Genomic DNA, 26,280 nt, shown 5'->3' with positions numbered 1-26,280 from the left:
TATATTATATATATATATATATACACACGTGTGTGTTAGATCTAGATTCTAATGCATTTAAGTGATGATGATTTGTTACCTACACACACAAACACGCGCGCGCACAACAGCATACATACACACATATGTAAGTGGCCAATTTTCATAGATATACATGTCACACATACATATATATATATATACAAAGTTCTATGTAAACAGATTTTTTCATTTTAAAATGTAAAACTTAAAAAATTGTTAAATTTTAACAGAAGATAATATGGAAATTTAAGATAAATTGTGAATTAAAGCTTAGAATATGGTAATAAAATACGTATAAAAAGCTTTTCAACTCGATATTTAAACACACATAATCACTTGCACGCACAAACACACACACATACATAAACACACAAACACTTCAACTTATTTAATTGAAATAATGCTAGCATGCAATCTGGAAAAAACTAGATCAAAATATCAATTCACATTTTAGGTCATAGGCATGTGTTGTGTACACACACACACATAAATTAACTCATAAATTCGATCACCTTTAATACATATTAATCAGACGTAATCAAAAACCGTATTTTATAAAATAATAAATATGTATATATATATATATATGTGTGTGTGTGTGTGTGTAAAAATTAATGCATGATCGTAATAACGTTAACAACTCTCAATAACAAATAGTTACCTATTTAAATACCTACACACACAAACACGCGCGCGCACAACAGCATACATACACACATATGTAAGTGGCCAATTTTCATAGATATACATGTCACACACACAAACCATTGGAAAAATTTTGTCAATTAAAATCAAATGTGACGTCGTAGAAAAATTAGAGAAACGAAAGTTAGTATTAATAGGAAGTAGTAGCAGTAGTGGCGACAGTAGCAGCACTAGTAGTAGTGGTAAACTAGGAAGCAGTAATAGTAGTAACCACAGTAGTAGTAAGATTAGCCTACTTATGATTAGTACAGTAAAATTATCATGTTCTCTTTAATAATTTTTAAATAAATAAACCACTCTATTATTCACTGACAAGATTTTTATCTTCATTCACTCCAATTTTAACATTAATATTGTCCATTTACTTGTTATTAATTATTATTATGATATTATATATTTATTATTATATTATTAATTATTATTCTAAGCGATATTATTTATTTATATCTGGACGTTATTCTATCTTGAAAGCTGACAGCCACTTGTGTTCAGAAGTTAATTCCTGTTAAAAAACAAAAAAGAATTTAAATTAATAATATTTACTTTAAAAAATATTGAAAATATATTAATTATAACTAATACTAACGAATAATTAATTTAATTATATTTATGATGTTTACAAAAGTTCTAAAAATAAATAGACGTTTATATCAATGCAATAACTGTATGATACAAATGTCATTAGCCATTGTATACTATGTGATGTAGAAATATTGATACCATATCTCTCTATATCATATATGATATCATATTTATCAATGTAGCTACACTTCATACAAGCAAAATATTGTGATATTGTGACAGATTAAAATACTCTAAAAACTTTTTTGTTGCACAAAAATTTTTAAAACTTGTAGACTAACTCTTAAACAACAATTTTTTTCGTCCAAATATTTGCAAAAATCCTACAATAAATCAAGTACTAACAATATTTTTGATGTAAGATAGAAATATACTGTAGACAAATGTCGTTGAGCTGACAAATATTACTCTGAAAGTTGGAGGAATGAAAAAAAAGTTAAACGTTTGTGCAGCAGGCCATATTAACCAATCCACCAAATAGGCCGCAACAAATTTTTCCTTCAACTCTGCCACGCATTCCTTAAATCTTTTACCTTCTTGTAACCCAGTTGCTAAAATGATGAAAAATATTAATTACTATAGATTATAAGAGAATGAATTTGTATTTAAATTTATTATAGTTTAATTTCAAAATAAATAGAGGTAAATTAGTGAAAAAACAGCAAACAAAATATGACCAACCAAAAAAGAAATAAGTGATGGAGCACGGACAGGCGATGGTCTGATCATAAAAGACTTTCCATGCAACTGATCTTATTGTGGCCTTTGGGAATTTCCAATCAAGCAGTGAGTACCAGCCATGAAGAACGGGACCAAAACATAATCCAGTGATAAGGAATCTTTCTATGAAAAATTATAAATCAGGATTGTCAATTGAAATACCAAAATATGAATTTTACATAAATAAAGCTTTTAATTGTAATTTAATTTTCATTACAAATCCTTATGACACTGACTAAAAACACAAACTTAATTGCTTTAAAGTTTAAATTTAAAAAGAGTAACAAATTACTCGTTCTCTGCCAATCAACAAACTCTCGCACGGATTCCGGATTTAATTTTTTCTCGTTGTACCTGTCCACCTGCTGAACGACGAAATCTCCGGCAGCCAGCAAAAACCCATTGGCCAACGTGTTAGTGATCAACAATCGATGTCGCTTCAACCGGCAAACTAATAATCTAGCGATTGTCATTTATGGTAACTTAACAATTGCCTGAATTCCGAAAATTAAAATCCGAACACAAAATTTTAAAACAAACCTTGAAACTTTAAATTTAATTTAAACTAGAGCCGATTTCAAAAAAGATAAATTACACGTATTCGACAGTTTTTTATGGAAAGCTAACCAGCTTTTAAAATATTATTTCTCAAAACATTTTAAGGTAAAACCTCATAAACTTACGTGCAAACATTGCCAGCATACAATCATTAACACATTCAAATAATTCATCTATTTATCTAAAAGGTTTCATAAAAATCAAAATTACAAAATAAAGTAATGGCTAAAAAATGTTAAATTAGCAGTAAACTTCAATGAAAAATTCCACAATCGTACAGAAGAAATTGTTAAAACACATAAGAACTCATTTTCATAATAAAAATAAATATGTATATATACATACATATATATTTGTAGAGTTGTAATAACATTTGATGTGACATTTCCGTACAAATGCACTATAATATATCTATGAATATTATAACTAATTGCACTTTAACAAGCGAACAAACTGTGATATTGTTAGTATAATTAATATTAACTCCGAACATAATCCAAAATAATTGGCTTAAAACGTCAAATAACAATGATTATACATGTATGTATAGTAGCATATATGTGTATATATATATATTATATATATATATATAAATATACATATATATGTTGGAGACCATGACATACGCATATATATATATATTTATTTATTTATTTACTTATTATTATTTATACAATGCATGCATAGATCAATCAGTTAATGAATAAATGAATGAATAAACAAAAGAATGGATTAGTGAATGAATAAATGAAGAATATATATATATATATATATATATATATATATATATACATGAAGAAAGGAAAGTTGGAATGAATGAATGAACGAACGAATGAATGAACGAACGAATGAATGAAGCCAGACAAATGAATAATAATTGATAATAATATTGGGACAACAATAATGTCGATTTTGATATGATGATGATGACGTTGATGGTGGATGAAGAAGATGATGATAATGATGGAAGAGGATGATGATAATGATGTAAGAGGATGATGATAATGATGAAAGAAAGATGGCGACGTCAGTGATGATGAATCAGGTTGCTGACTCGAACTTAAGATCTGCAGTTTTTGATCTGATATTTATGAAGAAAAAAAAAACAACAAACCAAATTTAAAAAAAAAATTAAAAATTAAATTAATAAAATTTAAAACAAATCAATTTACTCAATACTTAGTAATTCATTACTACGAAACAATAAAAGACACGAAATCGACAACGAAAACGCAAAAACCAACTTCTTCCTTCCTTTAATCTTCTTAATCTCCTTAATCACATCGTCGTCGTCGTCACCGTCATCCCCATGATCGTATTTTTTGCGCGACGGACTGATGATTAAGCTGCTGTCCATATTGATGCCGCCGTAGTTGTTGTTGACGCTGTCGTTTGCCGTGTCGAATGATTGGTTTACTTTTAGTTTTTTCTTCTTCACGATTCTCTTACTCGGCGAGGATGACGACGCGTTAGCGTTAGCGTCATCAGCTGCTGCCGCCGCTGCTGTAGCCGCTGCTGCTTATGATAATGATGATCGTGAAGATGATGGTGGCGACTATAATGATGATGGTGGTTCAAATGATTGCGGTGACGACTATGGTGAATTTAAAACAAAAAATTTTAAAATTTATTAACACATAAAAAGAGAGAAAAAACTTAACAACTTGGCACGTTCTCCAAATCCTGTTTTAAATTTTAATAAAATTAGCTAATTGATCAACTAATTAAGGTTATAATCAATTAAATATAAATAAACTTAATTAAACTCCATTATAAATATTTAATATACCAACCAATAATTAATATACCAACCAATCAACATCAACCAATCAACATCAACCAACCAACTAACATGATCGACAAGAAGATGTTCAGCTGATGAGAAAATCTTCTTCTTTTTCTTCTTCACCATCATGGACGATGAAGCCGACGACGACGAAGAGGGCTGTGGTGGTTTTGTTGCAAATGATGATGATGTTGCAGTTGTTGCTGCAGCTGCATGTGATGACGACGATGACGTTGCGTGCCTCGCCGGACTGCTGCCGAACTTCAATTGTTTGGTGACGACCGTTTGCTGGTCCTGTTCGTTTATTAGTTTATAGTAAGACGTTTACTCATCCACTCGTTCGTTCGTTCAATCTTTTACTCGTTCGTTTATTCGTTCACTCATTCAATCATTCATTCTTATTCGTGCAATCATCATTAATATTATGATTACCAAATGATTGGAAGAAACAATCATCATTCAGTGCATGGTTTGATATACCGTGATTGAATGCACAAAAAAATGATGAATGAGCTAATAAATGAAAAAATGTGGGAATGAATGAATGAATGAATGAATGAATGAATGAATAGATGGATGGATGGACAGACTAATGGATAACCAACAAAACTATCTCCAGCTAATCTATCGACACTGGAAGTCGAATAAAATCTTTCCAGGGGCTGATTGTTAATCTTTTCGTCATCTTTTTCACTTTTGGGCTGGTAACCGTCGCAGACGAGTAACGTAAACCCGCCCTGAATACTCCTCAGTGATTGGACGGCGTCATCATGGGTCACGCCCAACAAGCTGATTCCATTGACCTATCACAGAAAGGAACGAATGAATGAATTAATTAATAAACTAATGAATGAACGAATGAGTGATTGAATGAATGAATGAATAAATTTATATAAATGGATACGTGAACAAACCTACCCTCAGGTTATGAACTTAAGAACTTTTGAGTGAATGAACTAATAAATAAACTAATGAAAGAATAAATGAATGAATGAATGAATGAATGAAAAAATGAATGAATGAATGAAAAATTGATAAAGGAATAGTGTAAAAAAGTTATTATTTACCTCAAGAATTCGCTGACCCACTTTAAGCCTGCTATCTTTTGCTATGACACCAATTGGATTTATCTGTGTGTGTGTGTGTGTGTGTGTGTGTGTGTGTGTGTGTGTGTGTGTATTTGTATATGTATATTGTATACATGTATGCAAGTGTATACACGCATGTATGTATGCACATTAACGTAATAAAATAAGATAGATATCTTGAAAAAAAAAGTGGAGAGACCCACCTTAGATATAAAAATTCCTTCATCTGCGTCATCTTCCGGATTACCTCCCATCTTGTTCCCCCCTCCCAGCTTATCCACCCCTCCTTTTATCGTCAGTCCAAATTTCTCGCCCTCTCTCTTTATCAGTTTTATCTCCTGTTTATTCATTTCATTTTGAAATATTGCATACGCTGTATTATCATAATATATAGCATTAACTGTAATATTAATTATGATAATTACTTGCAATCCAGGCGGGGGCGGATCGTGCTGGACCAATAGCGTAACTTCGGAGGCGGGGCTAACCAGTGAGCTTACAGCTTCGTGATGGGTGGCCTCTTTCAAACTATTACCATTGACCTAAAAATTCAAATTATCCATGCCAATTATGTAATTAATAATACAATATTCATGGCTAAATGAAAGGAAATAAACTAATTTAAATAATTAAATAATTTGTTAACAATTGAGCATGAAAAAAATAACATACAGCCAGTATTCTATCACCAATCTTCAAATTATAATGAGATGCGGCCCCATTCTCGACGACCTTCATTAATATGCAAATTGTGTCAAAAATGTTAATTAAGTTATAAATTTAACCATTAATGTTTAAGATAATTATAAAATTATTATGAATTTATGCGAAACCCACCTTTGAAATAAAAACTCCAGGGTCAAGGACGCCGAATGGATGACAGATTCGATCAACTCCTCCCACGATGCTCATACCCAATGGGCCTCCATTCTTCTCAATAACTATAGTCTAATTGGTCGATTCATTAGAGATCATTAATATTCATTAATGTCTACAATAGAAACGTCTTTTAGAAAGCTATTGTCCAATTGGTTGATTCAGTGGCTCATTAGTTTCTATATTTAGAAATATGAATTAATTAACAACGAAAATTTAAGCGAAAGGACGATTACTTCAACTGAATGTTTATCTTTTTTCTTTTTTTTGGTCTTCTTCTTCTCGCCGTGGTTAACGCTGTTGTCGGCAAGGATCAAATCCTCCATTGATTGGTCGATGGTGACGTCATCATCATTACGACCACCCCCAACATCATCATCATCATCGTCATCACCATCGCCTGACTTGTTCATTCTCGATTTTTTCGATGACTTTTTCACTTTTGGCACCTTCGGAAGTGACGTTGTGTTGTTGTCGGCGCCATTGTTGATGACGTCATTTTCGAAATTTCTACCGTTGGTTTTTACTGATTTTAGAGGTAGCGAGGCTGTCGCCAGTGTCGCAGCTGCTGATGGTGCTGATGACGTTCTTGCGGCGGTTGTTGATGATGACGTGGACGATGACGTCATTGACGTTGTTGTCGGTGGCGGGTTGTTGTAGGACGGACTACTGGTGAATAGAATCTCGACGGGCGACACAACTGATGTCGTTGATTTTGTTGAGAACATTGAGGGCGGTGTGCTTGTGTTGATGGTCAACAATTTCTGAATGTTGCTGTTGTTGCTCGTAAAACTATTTGACAATGTTGTTGTCGTTATTGATGTTGTTGTTGTTGAAAACGGTGGCGAGATGTTGTTGCCCATCTTGGAAGATGTGGAAGAAGTGTTGAGGAGTGTTTTGGATTTCGGCTTGAATAAATAATTTTCATCGTCGTAATTATTGACTGATCCATTCCTCATTCTCCTACTACTACCATCATTGCCGTTGTTGTTGTTGTTGTTGTTAAGCAGCTGTTGTTGTTGCTGCTGGTTGAAGGAAGAATTTCGTTGCTGTTGTTGCTGCTGCTGTTGCAGAGCTGATGGACGAGGTAGTCGAGCTTTCCTATGTGCGAGTATCTCAACGGTGTTGGCTGGCATCATCAACAGGTTGACCACTTCACTGTGGTCGATCGACTGCACGTCTACGTTGTTGATCTGTTGTTGATGTTGTTGTTGATGTTGTTGTTGTTGTTGATGTCGTTGTTGTTGATGTTGTTGCTGGCAATATCATCATTAAAAAGATTTATCATCAATTCATAATCCATTCAAACTACCTACCAACCAACCAACCAACCAACCAACCAACCAACCAACCAACCAACCATCCAACCAACCAACCAACCAACCAACCAACCAGCCAGCCAGCCAGCCAGCCAGCCAGCCAGCCAGCCAGCCAACCAGCCAGCCAACCAGCCAGCCAGCTAATCAACCAACCAACCAACCAATCAACCAGCCAGCCAACCAACCAACCAACCAACCAACCAACCAACCGCTATTAACTTATCCCCTTGTTTCAGGTTTGTCTGCAGATCAACTAAACCTCCGGCCGTGATTTTTGAAATGTAGATGGACTGAAGGAATGAACGAAAGATTGAATGAAAGAACAAATACAAAAATAAATAAATAAATGAATCAACGAGGGAATGAATGAATAAATGAATGCATGCATGAATAAATGAATGAATCAATGAATGAATCAATCAATGAATGAATCAATGAATAACTTAATAACTAAAAAAAATTAACATAAGGATTAATTGAATTTGTCATTTAACTAGTCTAACATCACAAATTAAATCTCTATTCAGCACCATTATACAAAACCACTATACATAATCATCACCATTATAGACATCATACTCTCACATCATAATCATCATCATTCTCATCATCATACTCTCACGTCCTCATCATTCCCTCACCTCGTCACCGTCTCTATTTCCGGCCGCTTCCCTCCCCCCCACGATGGAAAACCCGAGTCCCTTTCCGGGTATCTTTTTCAAGGTGGCTTTAATGGGCTATTGAGATGATGATAACAATAGTGAGATAATTATAAAGATAATATAATTTTTGAAAGAATGGATGGATGGATGGATGGATGAATGGAAGAATGGATGGATGTATGGATGGATGGTCAAACGGATGAATAAACGAATACATATCCATTGATAAATTTGTGAATGGATAGGTATATCTCTTCCAACCTTCCAATCAAATCCGCCATCCTCATCTGCAACATCGTCGTCATCATCATCTTTTTCTCCATTCACGATCCGTTCATTTTTAACTGTATTATTATTATTATTATTGTTGTTGTTGTTGAGAAAATTGGCCTGATTAGCAATCCCTTTATTCTCCATAGCAACGAGTCTGGCAACCACGGCAGTTACGTCATTTCCGGCATCTTTGAGAACGCTGACGGCTCTGTGGTGGTCGGCGTTCACTAACGAGTTGCCGTTCACCTGGAAAGTTCGTCATCGTCGTCGTCGGCATCATCGTCACGGTCGTCATCATTTTCTTCTTCATCGTCGTCATCATCACCGTCATTATCAACATCATCATCGTCTTCTTTTTCATCATCTTCGTCATCATCGTACTCACCTCCAGAAGTTTATCTCCCACCATGATGCCAGCAAGATGGCAAGGTCCTCCTGGAGTCACACGAGATATGAAGATGCCCTGTCAATCATTCATTCTTTCATTCATTCATTCATTCATTCATTCATTCATTCATTCATTCGTTCGTTCGTTCATTCGTTCATTCGTTCGTTCATTCGTTCGTTCGTTCATTCATTCATTTAATCATACAATCATTATCAACATCGTCATCAACCAACCAACCAATAAATCAATCAATTGGCAATTCATTCGATCAATCAATCAGTCGAACAATTAATCAAACACGGCCCCTCCCAACAAACCTCATCATCTCCCCTGAATGGTGTGGACCCCACTCCGCCGGCAATACTAATCCCTAACCCGACTCCAGGTTTTCTCGTAAAATGGATGTTTATTCTTTCTTCTCTCATTCCATCCATCGTCATCGTTACGTCATCATCGTCGTCGTCGTCATCTGATTTTAAATTTTGAGGCGTTTTATTTTTGGAGTTAGGTAGCTTTTCAAATGTCGGAATGGCTTTGCTATCTGTCGTCTCATTGGCTGTCGAGCTGATCCTGGTTTTTGAATTGGCCAGTCCGAAGCCTCGCTTCTGCTGGTTCAATATTCCGTCCAATGACAGCTGAGGTTGATGAATAATAATTTAAATATTATAAATATATATAACAATAAATTCATAACATAACAAATTTTACTTAAAATTAATGTTAAAAAAAACGACTCAACGTACGAGGTTGTTTGACTCAGTGGTAGTGTCCAGCGAAGCATTGATCCAGTTCTTTGTCCTCTGATTGGTCCCCGGCAAACTGAAACTTGGAATTCCCGAAGTCGAGGATGTGACGTTGGGAATTCCAGATGTTGTAGACGTGACGTCGTTTCGTTGTTGTTGCTGACGCAACGATGTTGTTGTAGCCGGAAGGAGCGGATCCGATTCAGTGTTTTTGGCTCGATCGAAGGAATCTTTCATGACGTGTGGAGGATGATGTGGTTTGTGGGGGTGGTGACGAGTTCGAAGTTCCTTAGGGAAGGGGGTGTTCTGGCGATGGAAGTGCGTCTGCAGAGTGGGGTTTAGGGTGGGTTTGCGAGAGTTAGGTTGCAAATTTAATTAAACGAATATGACAATTCATTCGACCGTTCGTTGGTATTTCTAATTAGGTATCAATGACAGACACGCACACACACGCACACACACACACACACACACACAATTTCCAACAACGACATCAAAAGCAGAGCAACAAGACCCAACATAGAACTCAGCATACTTCGGATTTATTTTCACTGGCAGCCGGTTCCTCCACGTCCCACCTGACAGTGGACAGCCTGGGTTGGTCTGCCCAGCTGGTTTCTCGATCCAGGGTGTTGTTGTTGGATCTTAGTTGATGGTCGTCATCATTGTTATTGTTATTGTTGTCATCTTTGTTGTTGTTGTTGTTGTTGACTGTGACGTTGCATCGCTGCTGGGGTAATAAGAAACACGTAAGCACTTTTTCGCCGTCGTCGTCTTCATCCTTTTGGAATTTAAGAAGGGGCGTGGCTTGGTTCTCAGACAGCCAGAGGGCTTTCAGAGGACAAGAACCAAGAGCCAATGGTAGATTGCATAGCCTGTTGTTCATCATACATTCAACGTTGTTATCATCGACATGATAAAAAATAACCACCATCATCACAATTATCCTCATCATTCTTCCTCCTCTTTCCATCTATCCTAATCATCATCATTACCATCAGCACCATCACAGCCACCATCATCATTATCATAACCTGTTTCCCGCCACATCGAGAACTTTCAGTTGCCTGAGATTACCGATTTCTTGCGGGACGAGGCTGATGTTGTTGTCGCGAATACTGAAGACACCCAATCGCGTGCAAGATCCGATCTGTTTAATTAATTAATTCATTAATTCATTCATCCATTCATTCATTCATTCATCCATTCATTCATTCATTCATTCATTCATTCATTCATTCATTCATTCATTCATTCATCCACTGGTTCATACATCTTCAATCATTCCACTAATTAACCGGATAAGAAGTAAAAACCTCTTTTGGGATCACTTGGATCCTGTTTCTATCAACATTGAGGACCATCAGGTATTTCAATTTGCCAATCGTGGGAGGAATTTCCTGGGAGATCATCATCAAAATCGCCATCGCAATCATCATCATCAACCAACATCGTCATCATCATCATCAAGAACAACGTCGTCATCATTATCATCATCACCGCAATGATTTTGCAATATTCTTCTCACTACAACAATTTTCAATGTTCAAACAAACTAACCAGTATTAAGTTTTCAATGAGAATTAACTCTTGCAGACTTGAACAACTTTGAAAAAAAAATTCAATAATAATAATAACAACAACAACAACAACGATAAAAAAAATAATAATAAATTATAATTAAGTTATGATCAATTCTTTCAAACTTAACTCACTTTCCTATCTTCGTAGTCAAGTGTATGAGGTGGTTTTGATCGGCCTTCAAAACCGTTAACTTTTTCAAAAGTCCTTTAATGAATGAATGAACGAATAAACGAACGAATGAATTAATAAACGAACGAATGAATGAATGAATGAATTAATAAACGAACGAATGAATGAATGGTGAATGAATGAATGAATGAACGAACGAACGACCGAATGAATGGGTAGAAGAATTGTATACGTACAATGGAGTTAACAGATTAAATACATTGTCTACTATATAAACTCTTTGTTATATTGTGCCATTTGTTATGAGTGCAATGTTATTTGGTTGTTGTTGTTGTTGTATTTGTGTCAACTCACCTATGCTATCTGGTAAATATTCGACCTGATTTTCTGACAAAAGTAGGTCAGACAAGTTCAAAAGGTTACCAATCTGTTCCGGCAGTTTGTCCAGTTTATTTTCCGAGACGTCCAATTGGGTTAACTTTTTTAGGTTGCCTAGCTCCTGATTGGTTGATTGTTTGGGGATCGTGTGTGTGTGTAAATGCATGTGTGTGTGTGTGCGCGTGTGTGTGTGCGCGTGTGTGTGTATCTATATGTGTGCGCGTGTGTGAGAATGATGTACATCTATGTGTGTTTATACGTGTGTAAATGCATGTATGTTTGTTCGAGTTATACATGTACCAACTTGTATGTACGAACGTACGTATTTGCATTTGTGTGTATATTGATTGATTTGTATGTCTTGTATGCATTTAAACAACAACAACAACTAAAGCATAATTAACAACAACAAATACCTCCACGAAATGACAATAGCAGCAACAAAAACAACAACGATACAACGACAAAACAACAACTTGTGTGAGAATAAATAAGAAATAGGAAATACAGAAATACCAAAAAATGCTATTTAAAATACAGAAATACAAAAAAAGGTATTTAAAATACAGAAATACAAGAAAAAGGTATTTAAAATACAGAAAAAAAGATATTCATACAAATACAAACCACAGGCAGTGACGATAATTCGTTAGAGTCCAACAATAATTCCTCCAAATTCACCAACGACCCTATCGTCTCGGGCTGCATAGAAACAAAATAATCGATTTTTGTTGGCGATTTCGTTTAAATAAATTAAATTATCATTATTCTTTGCTATCGTTCTAATCACTACCATCGTCGTCAGCATCATTATCATCATCATCACCATTATCATTATTAGTAGTAGTAGTTGTTGTAGTAGTAGTAATAAAAGTAGTAGTAGTAGTAGTAGTAGTAGTAGTAGTAGTAGTAGTAGTAGTAGTAGTAGTGGAAGTAGTAGTAGTGAGAAGTAATTATACTAATTCAATATGGCCGACTTAACTTACGAGTTCTTCAAAACTGTTACTGCCCAAATCAAGAAGCTTGAGCTTAGTTAGGGAGGTAATCGACATAGGAAGGTACTTTAAAAGGTTCTCACGAAGTTCTAAGGTCTCCAAATTAGTTAGACTGTGTGTGTGTGTGTGAGTGTATGTGTGTGAGTGTATGTGTGTGTGTGTATTTGTGTGCGTATGTGTGTGTGCGTGTGTGTGTATGTATACATGCAGTAGATATTTGACAGGTTTTCTATAAAATCTAACGCCTCCACATTTGTTAGACTGTACGTGTGAATGTCGGTCTGTGTGTGTGTTTATGTGTGTGTGCGTGAGTGTGTGTTTGTGTGCGTGAGTGTGTGTGTGTTTGTGTGCGTGTGTGGGTTTGTTCCGTTCAAGAAAATAGGTGAAACTAACAAAAACCAGAAAAAAATTCATCAATTAAATTTACAAAGTTCCCAAAAATAAGGACCTTCCAAAGTCATTGGGCAGCATGCTTAGTGACGTGTCATTCAGTGATAGGTTGGCTAAATTCTGCAGCTGGGTAAAACCCAGAGGAAATCTAAAAATAGAAACAACAACAATAACAACAACAATAATAATGATAAACAATCATAACGATAATGAAAAAACTTAGTTTGCATAAGTTAGTAAGATCGTAAGTTTAAAAGTATGAAATTATAGATTTGATGATAATAATCTTCAATGAATGAGTCGATGATTTATATAAATGGATAGATGATTGTATAAATGAATGAATGAACGCATGAATGAACGAACGAATGAATGAACGAACGAACGAATGAAGAAATGGATGGATGAGTGTTATGAGCAAATGAATGAATAAGTGTATGAATGGATAAATAAATGAATTAATGAATGAATTAATAAAAAAAATAATGAATGAATGAATGACAGAAAGTGGTACTTCTGTAATGGATTATTGCTAAAATCAACAAAATGTAATTCTTTGCAGTGTCTTATTGTATCTGGGATGTCCATTAATTCTGTGTTCAAAGTTAAAAAAAGATTGCATATCTGTGTTATATCAATCTAATATCAATTTTTATTATATATCTAGGCTATTTTGGTATATTTTTAAATATATCTATGTCTTATCTGTATAATTATAAATGTATTTATGTCATTTTGGTATATTTTTAAATGTATCTATGTCCTATCTGTATAATTATAAATGTATTTATGTCATTCTGGCATACTTTTTAATGCAATCCATGAATGAATTAAAAATTACCATTTCTACTGCCATCTATCTCTTGGAGATTAACCAACTGGCCAATGTCTGAAGAGATTTTTATGATCTGGTTGTCACTAAATGTTAATTTCTTCAACAAAGTTAATTGAAAGAGTTTCTGGAATGAAAAAAACCCAAAAAGTTATAAAAAATAATTTAACTATTATTTATTAATAACAATTATCAATTACATCACAAACAATGTGAATTATATAATTTTAAACTATATTTATTATAAAAATGGGTGCAAAATCAAAAAATTGGAAATTTTTAAAATTTCATTTAAAAAATTAAAAAATAGCCCCAACAAAAAAATAGCACTTTATTTCTAATTAGTTAACCAACTAATTAATTTTAATTAAATATGAGTTAATTAAAAATAAACAAATGAAATGACTAACATTGAAAAATTAATTAAATTTAATTTAAATTAGATAAAAAAATAACAAAAAAATGGCCCCAGCCTTAGGTAGTTCCCTGAGCTGATTGGCATCGAGCAAAAGTTCCTCCAGGGTTTTTCCGTACCTGAGGATGTCATCCGGGATGGCTATCAGTCCCGCATGTTGCTTGTTGATGTAGTCGATCTGCCTATTGCAGGCATTCCACATTGGAATGCAGTTCATTTTCTCAAATTGCTTACTTACTTTTTTGTATTTATATTTATTTTTGTAACCGTCAAACTGGAGCTAAACTAAAAAGAAGCTAAATTAAAATTTAAAAAAAGATGAAGATGAGCAACAAATCCTCACAAGATTAGTTTAGCTTTAGTTTTAGTAGGGTGGGGAAAGAAATTATTTAACTATTGATTGAATAAATGGAATGATTTCGAATGAATAAAGAGTCACTTTAACGGCCTAATCCATCACTAATCGCATCCTAACTGACGTGAAATTGATTATTTGATCGAAATAAAATCATATTTTTTTATTATTTACGCTTGATTTTAAATTTAAAAGTAAACAAACATTTCAATCAGTGAACACCTAATTTTACCTGAGAAAAGATTTCCAATCAGGTCAAACTTTTTACTTACATACCAGATGATTGAAATTTTATAAGAATATGACTATAGTTAGAATCGTTAATGGTTTTAAAAAGCAGTAAAACGCGTTTTGGTAAACACCATTTTGATATTTTTCAATATTTATTCTAAAAATGAGTCAAAAATGTATTTTATAACAAGAAAAAATGACCTAAAAATATAAACGAAGTGATATATAGACTCACTGAAAAGAATACCTACATTTTTAGCAGGGTTGAGATAAGAAACATAAAAACATAAAAATTACTAGATTAATATATTAGTGGAAGGAAGGGAGGTAGAAAAAACGAATGAAACGATTAACTTATCAGCTAATAAAAAAGAAATTGCAGATAAATTTGAGTGGAACCGACAAACATTTTATTTCACGACAAACGTTGTTATTTTATGTTTAATTAATCAATTAATCAAAAACCAATTAATTAACTAATTAATAAATCAAAAACTTAATAAATAATTAGAATAATTATTATAAAATTGATGCAAATATGAGCCGAAAACAGTAAGCAATATAGTAAAGTTTTTTTGGTTAACATAAAGTACACATCCATCTTCAATACAACAACCTCACTCTCTCTTTCTCTCTCTCTTCTCTCTCTTTCTTTCTCTCTCACTCTCTCTCTCTCCATCTATCTGTCTGTCTTGTATGCAATGAAACTACAACAAAAAATTGTATTAGGAGGCTGAATTAGGATGCTTATACAATACAAACGTACATACACACGTACAAACACACATACATACACACGTACAAACACACATACATACACATGCACACAGGCATGACAACATACATGCACGAATACTGGAATACATGCATGGATCCATGCATGGATACATGCATGGATACATACATGTGTTCCTATTTTTAATTTATTCATATACATATACGTATGAGTTTTACGAAAATATAACCATCCATTCATACTTAGGTTGCAATTGCCATTGCTCTTCGTTGTTTATTATTGTACGAGTTTATGCTTGAACACAGTATGTATGTATGTTTGTATGTTTGTATGTATGTATGTACGTATGTATGTATGCATGCATGTATGTTTATATGTATACTTGTATGTATATAAAGCAGTAAGGATAACTTATAAGAAAGTTGATGTAAGGGAACGAAAAAGATGAATTTTCAAAAAAGATTAATATCAACATTTCGAAATCCAAAATGTAGCAGATTACAAGAAAAAACTTTTAAATTCATTATTATTATTAATTAATTAAATAATTATTTATTTTATTTTGTTATTTCCCTTTCTTTTCATTTGTTCTTTTAAGTTTCAACCGTGTAAACTATTTTTTTAAAGTTAATTTTGTTTGATTTCATTGATTAATTTCATCGCTAGCATAGCAAAATGGATTACTATGGAACAAGTTATAAAGTAAGTCAGTTTAGCACGATGTTGTTAATACAAAATTTAACGGTGGGGTTTATAATAAAGTTCTGATATATAAATTATTCATAGGTACCCAGCAGTTTTTCGAGATTGTCATCATCGTCTTCATCATCATATCGTGCCCTACACAAACCGTCATCATCATCATCATCATCCGAGGTCTCAAAGGGTTCCTATTCGGGTTCCAATTTTTCGAGCAGACTAGGCAGCAGCAACAAATATTCATCTAGTTTCAGCGACTATAATTTTTCATCATATAGTAACAGTAGTGCTGGTAGCAGTGGTAAAAGTAGTAACAATTACAGGAGTAGTAATGGTAGTAGCGGCAGTAGCAGCAGCATTTACGGTGCTCTAAATGGCATCAGTAGTGGTAGTAGTAACACAAATTACGGAAGTTCAACCTATGGATCGTATAAACCAACATCAGCACTCAACTACCCGAATTCTTATTCGTCCTCTAAAAACAAACGCGACCAATCAGCGTCGTCGTCTGGGTCTACGTCATCGTATCGCTCACCTCTTTCGACCAATCAGACAGGCCTCTCTTTGGGCAGCCACGCTCCTTACAAATCACGTGACCTTGGAACTAGTTATTCCCTTCGTTCCTTGTCATCGACTTCCGGTCTAAAGTAAGGGCATTTTTGAATTTTATTACTGTTTTTTTCCTGTCCCATCGTTTTTGCACTGTTTCGTATCGTTTTTGCACTGTTTCGAATCGTTTCATACCGTGCCGTTTCGTATCTTATTATTTCAAATTTGAAGAATGTTCTATCGTTAATATCTTTTACGGTGGTTTGCATGTTTGACATTTTTTTTTTAATGATAACGTATCCGATTAATTCTAAATAAATGTGATACACTAAACCCTCAATTGAGTGATAATATAAACAACAACAACAAAAAGAATAATGATAAATAAATTTTCGATTGACAAGTAATTTTACAAAAATAAAAAAAAATTTTAAATGCATCTTTCGTTACCAGTTTTAACTATGGAAAGCCGACCCAGCAGCCTTCATCGTTGTCGTCAACGAGGTACGCACGTGTATCTGACCTTACCAACAGCAGCAGTAACAACTCAGCAACTTCGTCACCCTCTTCATCCATGCTTAACAGGTAGGTAACATAATTATAATAATTTTAATAAAAATAATGATGATGAAGAAGACGACGACGATGATGAAGATGATGACGACAACGATGATGGCCATGAAGATGATGACGATGAAGATGATGACGATGAAGATGATGAAGATGAAGATGATGACAACGATGATGATGACAGTAACGACTGAGACGATGATGATGCTGATAAATTAATATGATTGACATCACCACTTTAATTGGTCTCGTCGTAATTTTTTATCTTCCTTCCCTCATCAGATCATCAACATTGTCTCCGAAACCATTTTCTCTGCAGCAGCAACTGCAGCAACTGCAACATAGTAGCAGTCCGTCGACAACAACAACGACGACGACGTCATCCAACAACAACAGCAACAAGACATCCGATTTAATGACGTCACCATCAACGCCATCAACAACGACAACGACAACAACAACAAAAGCTGCAACATCGAAAAAATTTTCAGACGACGATTCATCAAGCGAAAGTTACGATGAGACCATAATAAACAACAACGTCATCAACAACAACAACAACAACAGCAGCAGCAACAACAACAATAACAGTAAGAATAACAATAATAATCATAATTGCACGCGAGTGTATTTGTTGACCAGTAGAGCCACTTCGCCATTTCAATTGGACGATTCAAACTCGTGCTGTTCATTTCTAGATAGGAATAAATATCGCAATAGGTTAGTCGATTGGTTGGCTGTTCGATTGATTGGTTGATAAGTTTCTAATTGGTTGGCTTGCTAACTGGTTTGCTGGTTGGCTGGTTGATCGGTTGGTTGGTTGATTGATTGATTGATTTGTAAATGTTTTACTTTCAATCTGAATGCCTCCTCTCTTATATATTTCAAATTCATTAATTACAAATTCCTCTGTCCTTTTAGAAACAGGCTGATTTCACGTAAGAAAACGAAAAAGAAACCAAACAAAAATGGCTGCAACAACAACAACAACAATAAAAATCACGTGACAGATGCACAGCAACAAGTTGACGTCATCGATCTGAAGCTCTTCAGCGGTGCTATGACCGCTGCTGAAGCAGCTGCTGCTAAACAGCAGCAGCTGCTTGAACAGCAGAAACGCGTTGAGCGGTTGAAAAGATTGGAAAGAGAAAAAGAAATTTTATTAAAACAGCAACAGAAACTGCAGCAGCAGCAGCAACGACAACAGCAGCAACCGCAACAAGATTCTAAGCTACCACAGCAACACAGCACTCCAAAGCAGTCAGGTTTTATCCCAAAACACCGAAAAACATTCGGCTTCGATGACGATTTCATACACAAACATGACGAAAGCAGTGACGTCAGGAACGATGCAGTGGGGACAGAAGGAGACCATGGCGGTCCCCATGGCCCTGACGGGGCCAAAAAAATTTCCCTTCTCTCAATGAGAAAAAGTCTACTGATGCACAACAACAACAACAACAACAACAACAACAACAACAACAACAACAACAACAACAACAACAACAACAACAAAGACATCAATAACAATCTGAATCTCAAAAATATCGGCCATGCTGTCGGCAGCATTGATGACGTCAGCCCTAAACAGAGTTCCTTTACGGGTAAGCAGTGGAAGAGTAAGCAACAACAACAACAACAACAACAACAACAGAAATCAACGTCGAATCTGTCGTTGCAGGAAAGCTTAGATAAGGTGAAGAAATGGAAAAGGCAGATGGAGGAGAGTAGGAAAGCTAGCAAGTATAAAATTGATGGCGACATAAGTTACCATGGCGACGAATATAATATTAATAACAACAACAGCAACAACAGCAACGACATCAGCAACAGCAGCAGCAACAACAATAATAACAATAATATTAATAGCAGTAACAATAATTTAAACGTCGATTTTATGGGCTCACTTTTTGGCGAAGATGAATGGAGGAAAAAGAAAACAATTTCAAGGTCAAAACAACAACAAAAGCAGCAGCAGCAACAACAACAGCAGCAACAGCAACAAAATCATGCAAAAAACCAGCCGCAGCAAAAACAAAAACAAAAATTATCAACACCTGAATTGTTAACATTGCGGCTAGCAAACACAACAACAGCAACGTCAACAACATCATCATCAGCAACAACAACATCAACAAACAAAACAACAACAATAACATTAACATCGGCGGCTTCATAAGCCGCAAAAAATACCCCAAGGGTTATTCAGACCTGGCTTGCAGTCGGGTTCTAACTTACAAGAAAAATTCTGGACACGTACCGATGGAATTTATCGTTAAGATATGCAAATCTGTCGGTAGTAGTGACAGTAGTTGTGGCAACCCGTTACCGCCATCTCGCTCTGGTAGCAACTTTGGTAGCAGTGGTAAAAAACCTGGCGTTGGCAGTGGCTTTGGAAGTAGCGGTGGTAGCCTCAAGATGTTTAAGTCGCTGGGAGAGGGATTGAAGATGATGGGTGTTGATGTTAAAAAGGTTACGGGAGGGTGTTTTTTTGTTTGTGTGCATGTGTTTGTGCGTGTGTGATTTTAAAATTACTTATAAGAATTTGGTAGTTGATTAATGCAATTAAAGTTGATTGATTGCTATGACGGTGATAATAGTGGTGATAATCCTCTTGATGATGCTACTGTCAATGATGATGATGGTGATAATAATAAAGGTGATGAAGTTAGTAATGATGAAATTAGTGATGATGGTGGTAATGATGATGATGAATTTCTAGTTGGAGGACTGTTGCTGGTGCTTGTACAAAGAAGGGGCAACTGAGGAATATCTGAAAATAAATAAAAGGTTATAACGATGATGTAAGATGATCGTGCTGCTGTTGCAGCTGCTGTGGTTGCTGTGGTTGCTGCAGCTTCTGTGGTTGCTGCAGCTGCTGTGGTTGCTGCGGCTGCTGTGGTTGCCGTTGCTGCTGCTGCTGATGATGATGATAACGATGACGCCGATAACGACGAAGATTATTGTTTTCTCATTAGATGCTGATGACGACGACGACGATGATGATTATTATGATTTGGATGTTGTCGATGATGATTAATGCCTGTATGTATTTTCAGCTGTTTATTTGTTTTTAAAATTTTTGCTACGGTGCTGAGAATACTTTGTTACTATCATCGTCATCATCGTCGTCATCTTCATCATCATCGTCATCATTTTCAACGTCATCATAATCATCAACAACAACAACAACAACAAAATATGAAATATAGAAAATTTAAGCAACATAAACAAAAACAACCAAACATTACCAAAAAATTGCAAATAACAGAGTAAAATATAAACAAAACAAAATATAAACAAACTCAAAATATAAATACCATCAGGAATGATAAGTCTAATAAACAACTCAACCAACGCGATGACGACGACGACGAAGACGATGATGAAGGTAATAGTAGTAGTAGTTTTGGTGGAGGTTCTGATAATGATCCTGTTAAGCGTTCGTTGTGCAGCAAGGTTAAAGTAGAAGCTTTCCTAGGTAGGTGTTAAATGTGTTTGTATTGTATGTATGTATGTGATTGTATGTATGTATGTGTGTGTGTATGTTTGTGTGTATGTATGTATGTATGTATGTATGTATGTATGTATGTATGTATGTATGTATGTATGTATGTATGTATGTATGTATGTATGTATGTATGTATGCATGTATGCATGCATGCATGCATGTATGTATGTGGAAGAATAAATGATGATGATGATGAAGACATCGCAACAAAAATTTTTTCAATCAAAAAAGTACAATACGCTATCAGCGTCAATATTTGCATCATCAACTCTTTCAAACGTGGCACATATAATTTCGTAGCTTACAAAGAAATGAATGACTGAGTGAGTGAATGAATGAATTGTTGAATGAATGAATTATTGAATGAATTATTGAATGAATGGATGAATGAACTAACAAGTAATAATAAAAAAAAATGAAAAATACTAAAGGACAGCAAAAGAAATAAAAAAAATGAATGAACAAACGTATGAAAAAATGAATCAATGAATGAACAAACGTGTGAACAAATGGATAAACAAATGAACAAACGAACAAACAAACAAACAAATAAACAAACGAACGAACGAATGAAAGAATGAATGAATGAATGAAGGGATGAATAGTAGGTTAACATATTAATACCAGCCGTTGCTGTTTTTTAAAAAATAAATCTTTTTTTTCTTTCCAGCACACACACACGCACACGCACTCACACATACACACACATATTCACACACATACACACACGCACATACACACACGCACGCATAAATACATAATGCAATGTTAATCGATATAATTACATGAATTTTTATGAAGATAAAGAATATTTATATAAACAGCTTATGTCATAACTTCTATTTTTAACAGCAATAATAATTATAATAATTATGATAATAAATTAAAAATAATAATAAATTTTTATGCACCGTAATAATATTATTTAAAAAGTTATAATTATTCCCTTCGATAATGCGGACAAATGAAGGAATGATATGATTGATGGATGGATGGATGGATGGATGGAGGAACGAACGAACGAACGAATGAATTAATTAATTAATGAATAAATGAATGAATGAAAAATGAATGAATGAATTAATTAATTAATTAATTAATTAATTAATAGATGGATGAATGGTAGAAAGAATGAACAAGTAATCGACAGATGAACGAACAAACTAATTGTCGAACAATTGAATCAATAGCCAATAAATGAATGAATGACTGACTGAATGAATGAATGAACGAACGAATGAACGAACGAATGAGTGATAGAAAGAATGAATGAAAGAATAAATGAATGAATGAAAAAAATAACGAATGAATGAATGAAAAAAATTATCCTAAATATAGAAAAATTGAAATCACTGAGTATTTCCTCACTACAAGCTGTTCTGTATTCTGTTAAGTACATTTTCGAGGTTAACATTATTATTATTATGTTGTTGTTGTTGTTGTTGCTGCTGCTGCTGTTGTTGATGTTGTTGCTGATGTTGATGTCATCATCACAACCTAGCTTGGTTTTTAATAATTTTTTCAATTTTAATCAATATATACGTTTACACGTCCACTGACTAGCATTTGTAAAATTGTTTAATAATGGCAATAACAACAACTGCAACAACAATAATAACAACAACAACAACAATAATAATAACAACAACAACAACAACAACAGATGAAGAAGAAATTGATTCCGACCATGCTGGATAGCATGGTCGTCAACCATTTCATATACGCTGTGACAGTTTTTACCGCCAAATTTAAATCCCAGAAACACAACAATAACAACAACAACAACAACAACAACAATAATCGGAGTAAAAGCTACCAGAATCATCATTATTATCACCTGTATCATTTACTTATGAGAGGTTAGTATGATGAAGATGACGACGACGACGATGATGATTAATAACTATAATAAAATACAATAATAATAATTATAATAATCATAATAATTTATATTTATATGGATTTTCTCGTAAAACTATGACAGCTTTCGGGCAATTAATTCTAACAAGTGATGGAAACGACAGCTATGACATCAAGAACAACAGCAACAACAATAATAATAATAATAACGGGGTATTGAACGCTATTGTGATGTACGATGAGACAATACTAAAATGGCTACTCAAATTTTTGAGCCCTAAGGTTAAAAATTCACGATAATGAAAATGATGATGATGCAATTAGATGATATGACGTAGTACGCAAAAGAGTATTTTGCATAAATTAAATAAATTTAAATAATTTTTGAATGAATTATGATAAATACCAACGCGCCATGCAGTACCCGAAGGAGCTGATTCACACTGGCCTCATGCTGGTCACGTTCATGGTGAAGCGGCATGACGTCATAGCCCAGAAAGTTCACAAGATGATCATCGAAATGAGCAGGAAGCAAGGTACTGATGATGATGACGATGATGGTGATGACGACGACAATGAAAATGACGTCACAAAACAACCACGTCAACTAGGTCTCCCGCCCTACCAGCAACTCATCGACCTGATAAAGCACCAGTTCAGCGATGACGTAACACCCCGTGATGACGACAGTGACGATGACGTCAGTGGAGGTGGTGGTAATGATGTTGACGTTCCTGTGATGGCTATGGTGCTCGTTAACGCGGTTAGCTCCTTCTTCTTCCTCTTCTTCTTCTTCTTCTTCTTCTTCTTCTTCTTCTTCTTCTTCTTCTTCTTCTTATTATTATTATTATTATTATTATTATTATTATTATTTATTTTATTTATTTATATTAATTTTTTCATCATCATCATCACCATCATAAAAAAACAACAGCTTTTAGCCAATCAGAGAGACCCGAACACATCTATCGATATTTCTGACCAATTAGAGAACGGCCAGCTGGACAAGTACGTTCACTTACGTTCGTACACGGATCAGAACAACACAATTCACGATCTTCACCAACGTTACATTCAAATTATGGCGAAAATTGATGGGACCGAAAAAGTTGATGGGGCCGAAAATACACCAGTTCATATAAGGTGCCGTTTAGTATTCCTTTAACAGTTATTCAAAGTTTGTTATTTTTGAGGTGAAGCTTTTTTTAAATTTTATCCGCCAGATGTCTGCAAAGTAACATTGTTGCCAGGAAGAAAAGTTTGCTGTATCTGAAAACTCACGCCAACGAAATCGAAACCACCCAAAAATCCCACGTCTCCAGCAAGGTCATCACATTCTCCAGCGACACTTCCTCTTCCTCTGTTGGGAATTCCCATTCTAAAAATAAACAAGACTGCGTGGCATTCGAGCAAGAGCCTCAAGTTTTCAAAACTGAAAGTGAGAAAAAATGGGACGAGGTAATGGCAAGGTCGGTCGGCACATTGAAAGTGAAAGAGATGGATTTTACAGATTTGACGGAAGTCGATGAGCTCAACTATCTGGACAGCCAGCCTAAAAACTTAGGGGGCGGAGTTACAACGTTGAAACCATTGAAAACTCTTGAAAATCCCCATTCGTCATCGCCCATTAATAGAAACAGTCAACAACCAGCCCCACCTCCTCCTCCCCCTCCACCATCTTTTCCTCCACCACCTCCACCACCACCAATTGGATTAGCCCCACCCCCGCTGCCTCCTCAGCTATCATTATCATTATTTTCATCGCCGTCACCATCGTTAATCAACCTTCCACCCCCGCTGGCACCACCCCCATTGTTGTTGTTACCACCATCACCCTTGCTATCGTCACCATCGCGATCACCGTCACCACAACCGGCAAGAAAATTGTTAAAGTTACATTGGCAGAAGGCCCAGGAAAACTTTTTTACCCCTTCCGGTCGGACCATGGAAAGTATTTGGGGTAGGGTGGCCCGTGAAATCCCCGTCGTTCAATTTGATAAGAAGTTTTTCCTGCAGCTCTTTGAAACTAAGCAGGCTGACATAAAAGTAAAGGTCGGTTGATTGGTTGGTTGGTCGGTCGGTCGGTTGGTTGATCGATTGATTGGTTGATTAATTGATTGATTGATTAGTTGGTTGGTTGGTTGGTTGGTTGGTTGGTTGGATGGATGGTTGGTCGATTGATTGATCGGTTGATTGGTTAAGTTCATCATCATCGTCATCATCATCCACATCATCAACGTCATCGTCCCGGGGCACAGAAATCAGAACAATCGAAAAAAGAATTAACAATCTTGGATTCGAAGAGATCAAACACCATCAACATCGCTCTGACGTCACTTCCGCCTGTGTCAGCAATTAAGGCGGCCATCTTGAAAATGGACAACAATGTCATACATAAGGAAGGAGTCGAGGTTATGATGATGATGATGATGATGACGTTGATAATAATAATCATGTGACATAATGACGACGACGATGATGATAGTAATATTTGATGAAGTTTACAAATCCGAAAGTATGCCACATTTCTACATAATATACCAGTAAATAAATACAAAAACACACATTCACACACACACTCATTTACGCACATACACGCACGCACACACACGCACGATGACGACGACGACAGGAAGTTACGTCATCAATAATGATGAAAATGACATCGAGAATTAATTAACTGTTTTATTCCAGAAAATATTAAACACACTTCTTCCAACTGAGGAAGAAGTTACACAAATCACCGAAGCCCAAATGGCTGCCTGCAACAACCACATGACCAACAACAACAACAACAACTACAACAACAACAACAACAGCATAAACAACAGTATAACCTTGGGATCAGCTGAAAATTTCCTGTTAACATTATCGTCAATAAACGAACTAAAAGCTCGTCTAACTCTCTGGCTATTTGTCATCGAGTTTGACGCCATTGAAAATGTAAGATTTCGTGCTGTAATTTATGCTGATATATGCATTAGTTTATGTTAATATATGCATGTTTTTTTTAATTTATTCGCTTATTTATTTCATTGGCCGTCCTCAAATTTTTATCAACCGGATTTGAATTCAATGATATCCTCGCTTGTTACACGATAAAATGTTGGGCACGTTTATTTTAGTAAAATTACGCGGATTCATTCATTCATTCATTCATTCATTCATTCATTCATTCATTCATTCATTCATTCATTCAGGAATTACTTGACAGCCTTTGTAGCACCCAGCAAGCCATTCAACAAATTCGAACAAGCAGATCTTTCAAGCGCATCCTACTTATGCTACTTTCCATTGGAAACTGTCTCAATAATAACAAGGTCGG

At 35.0% G+C, this 26,280-nt stretch overlaps 2 protein-coding genes across 2 annotated transcripts in view; one reads left to right on the top strand and one right to left on the bottom strand.

The window, feature by feature from the left end:
* Positions 1-1,180: 1,180 nt before the first annotated feature.
* On the bottom strand, positions 1,181-15,026 carry HELRODRAFT_192938 (hypothetical protein; the record flags this gene model as incomplete). Its single annotated transcript, XM_009025175.1, has 33 exons — positions 14,503-15,026; positions 14,039-14,156; positions 13,712-13,790; positions 13,256-13,345; positions 13,012-13,068; positions 12,799-12,919; positions 12,440-12,514; positions 11,789-11,933; positions 11,437-11,509; positions 11,282-11,327; positions 11,038-11,121; positions 10,756-10,871; positions 10,257-10,596; positions 9,722-10,045; positions 9,296-9,613; positions 8,976-9,053; positions 8,579-8,836; positions 8,297-8,392; positions 7,865-7,945; positions 6,573-7,529; positions 6,298-6,408; positions 6,133-6,192; positions 5,886-6,002; positions 5,664-5,798; positions 5,440-5,502; positions 4,978-5,175; positions 4,439-4,666; positions 4,251-4,269; positions 3,831-4,101; positions 2,321-2,487; positions 1,990-2,151; positions 1,654-1,859; positions 1,181-1,228 (listed from the first exon to the last, which is right to left on the bottom strand). The coding sequence occupies exons 1-33, from the start codon at positions 14,659-14,661 to the stop codon at positions 1,181-1,183; spliced, it is 5,400 nt and encodes a 1,799-aa protein (XP_009023423.1). The 5' UTR covers positions 14,662-15,026.
* A 9,706-nt stretch (positions 15,027-24,732) lies between these two features.
* HELRODRAFT_113789 (hypothetical protein) overlaps positions 24,733-26,280 on the top strand; it is a gene marked incomplete at its 3' end in the record, with an annotated part of 3,507 nt that continues 1,959 nt past the window's right edge. Inside the window, exons 1-4 of the mRNA XM_009025174.1 lie at positions 24,733-25,007; positions 25,214-25,366; positions 25,650-25,898; positions 26,156-26,275. Of these exons, the coding sequence (XP_009023422.1) occupies positions 24,900-25,007; positions 25,214-25,366; positions 25,650-25,898; positions 26,156-26,275 (630 nt within the window). The 5' untranslated portion in view covers positions 24,733-24,899. The remainder of the gene's footprint in view (positions 25,008-25,213; positions 25,367-25,649; positions 25,899-26,155; positions 26,276-26,280) is intronic.

This window comes from Helobdella robusta (genome assembly GCF_000326865.2).
Source record: "Helobdella robusta unplaced genomic scaffold HELROscaffold_40, whole genome shotgun sequence".
In the NCBI taxonomy this organism is placed as follows: Eukaryota; Metazoa; Annelida; class Clitellata; order Rhynchobdellida; family Glossiphoniidae; genus Helobdella; species Helobdella robusta.
This window is presented reverse-complemented; position numbering and strand designations above follow the sequence as displayed.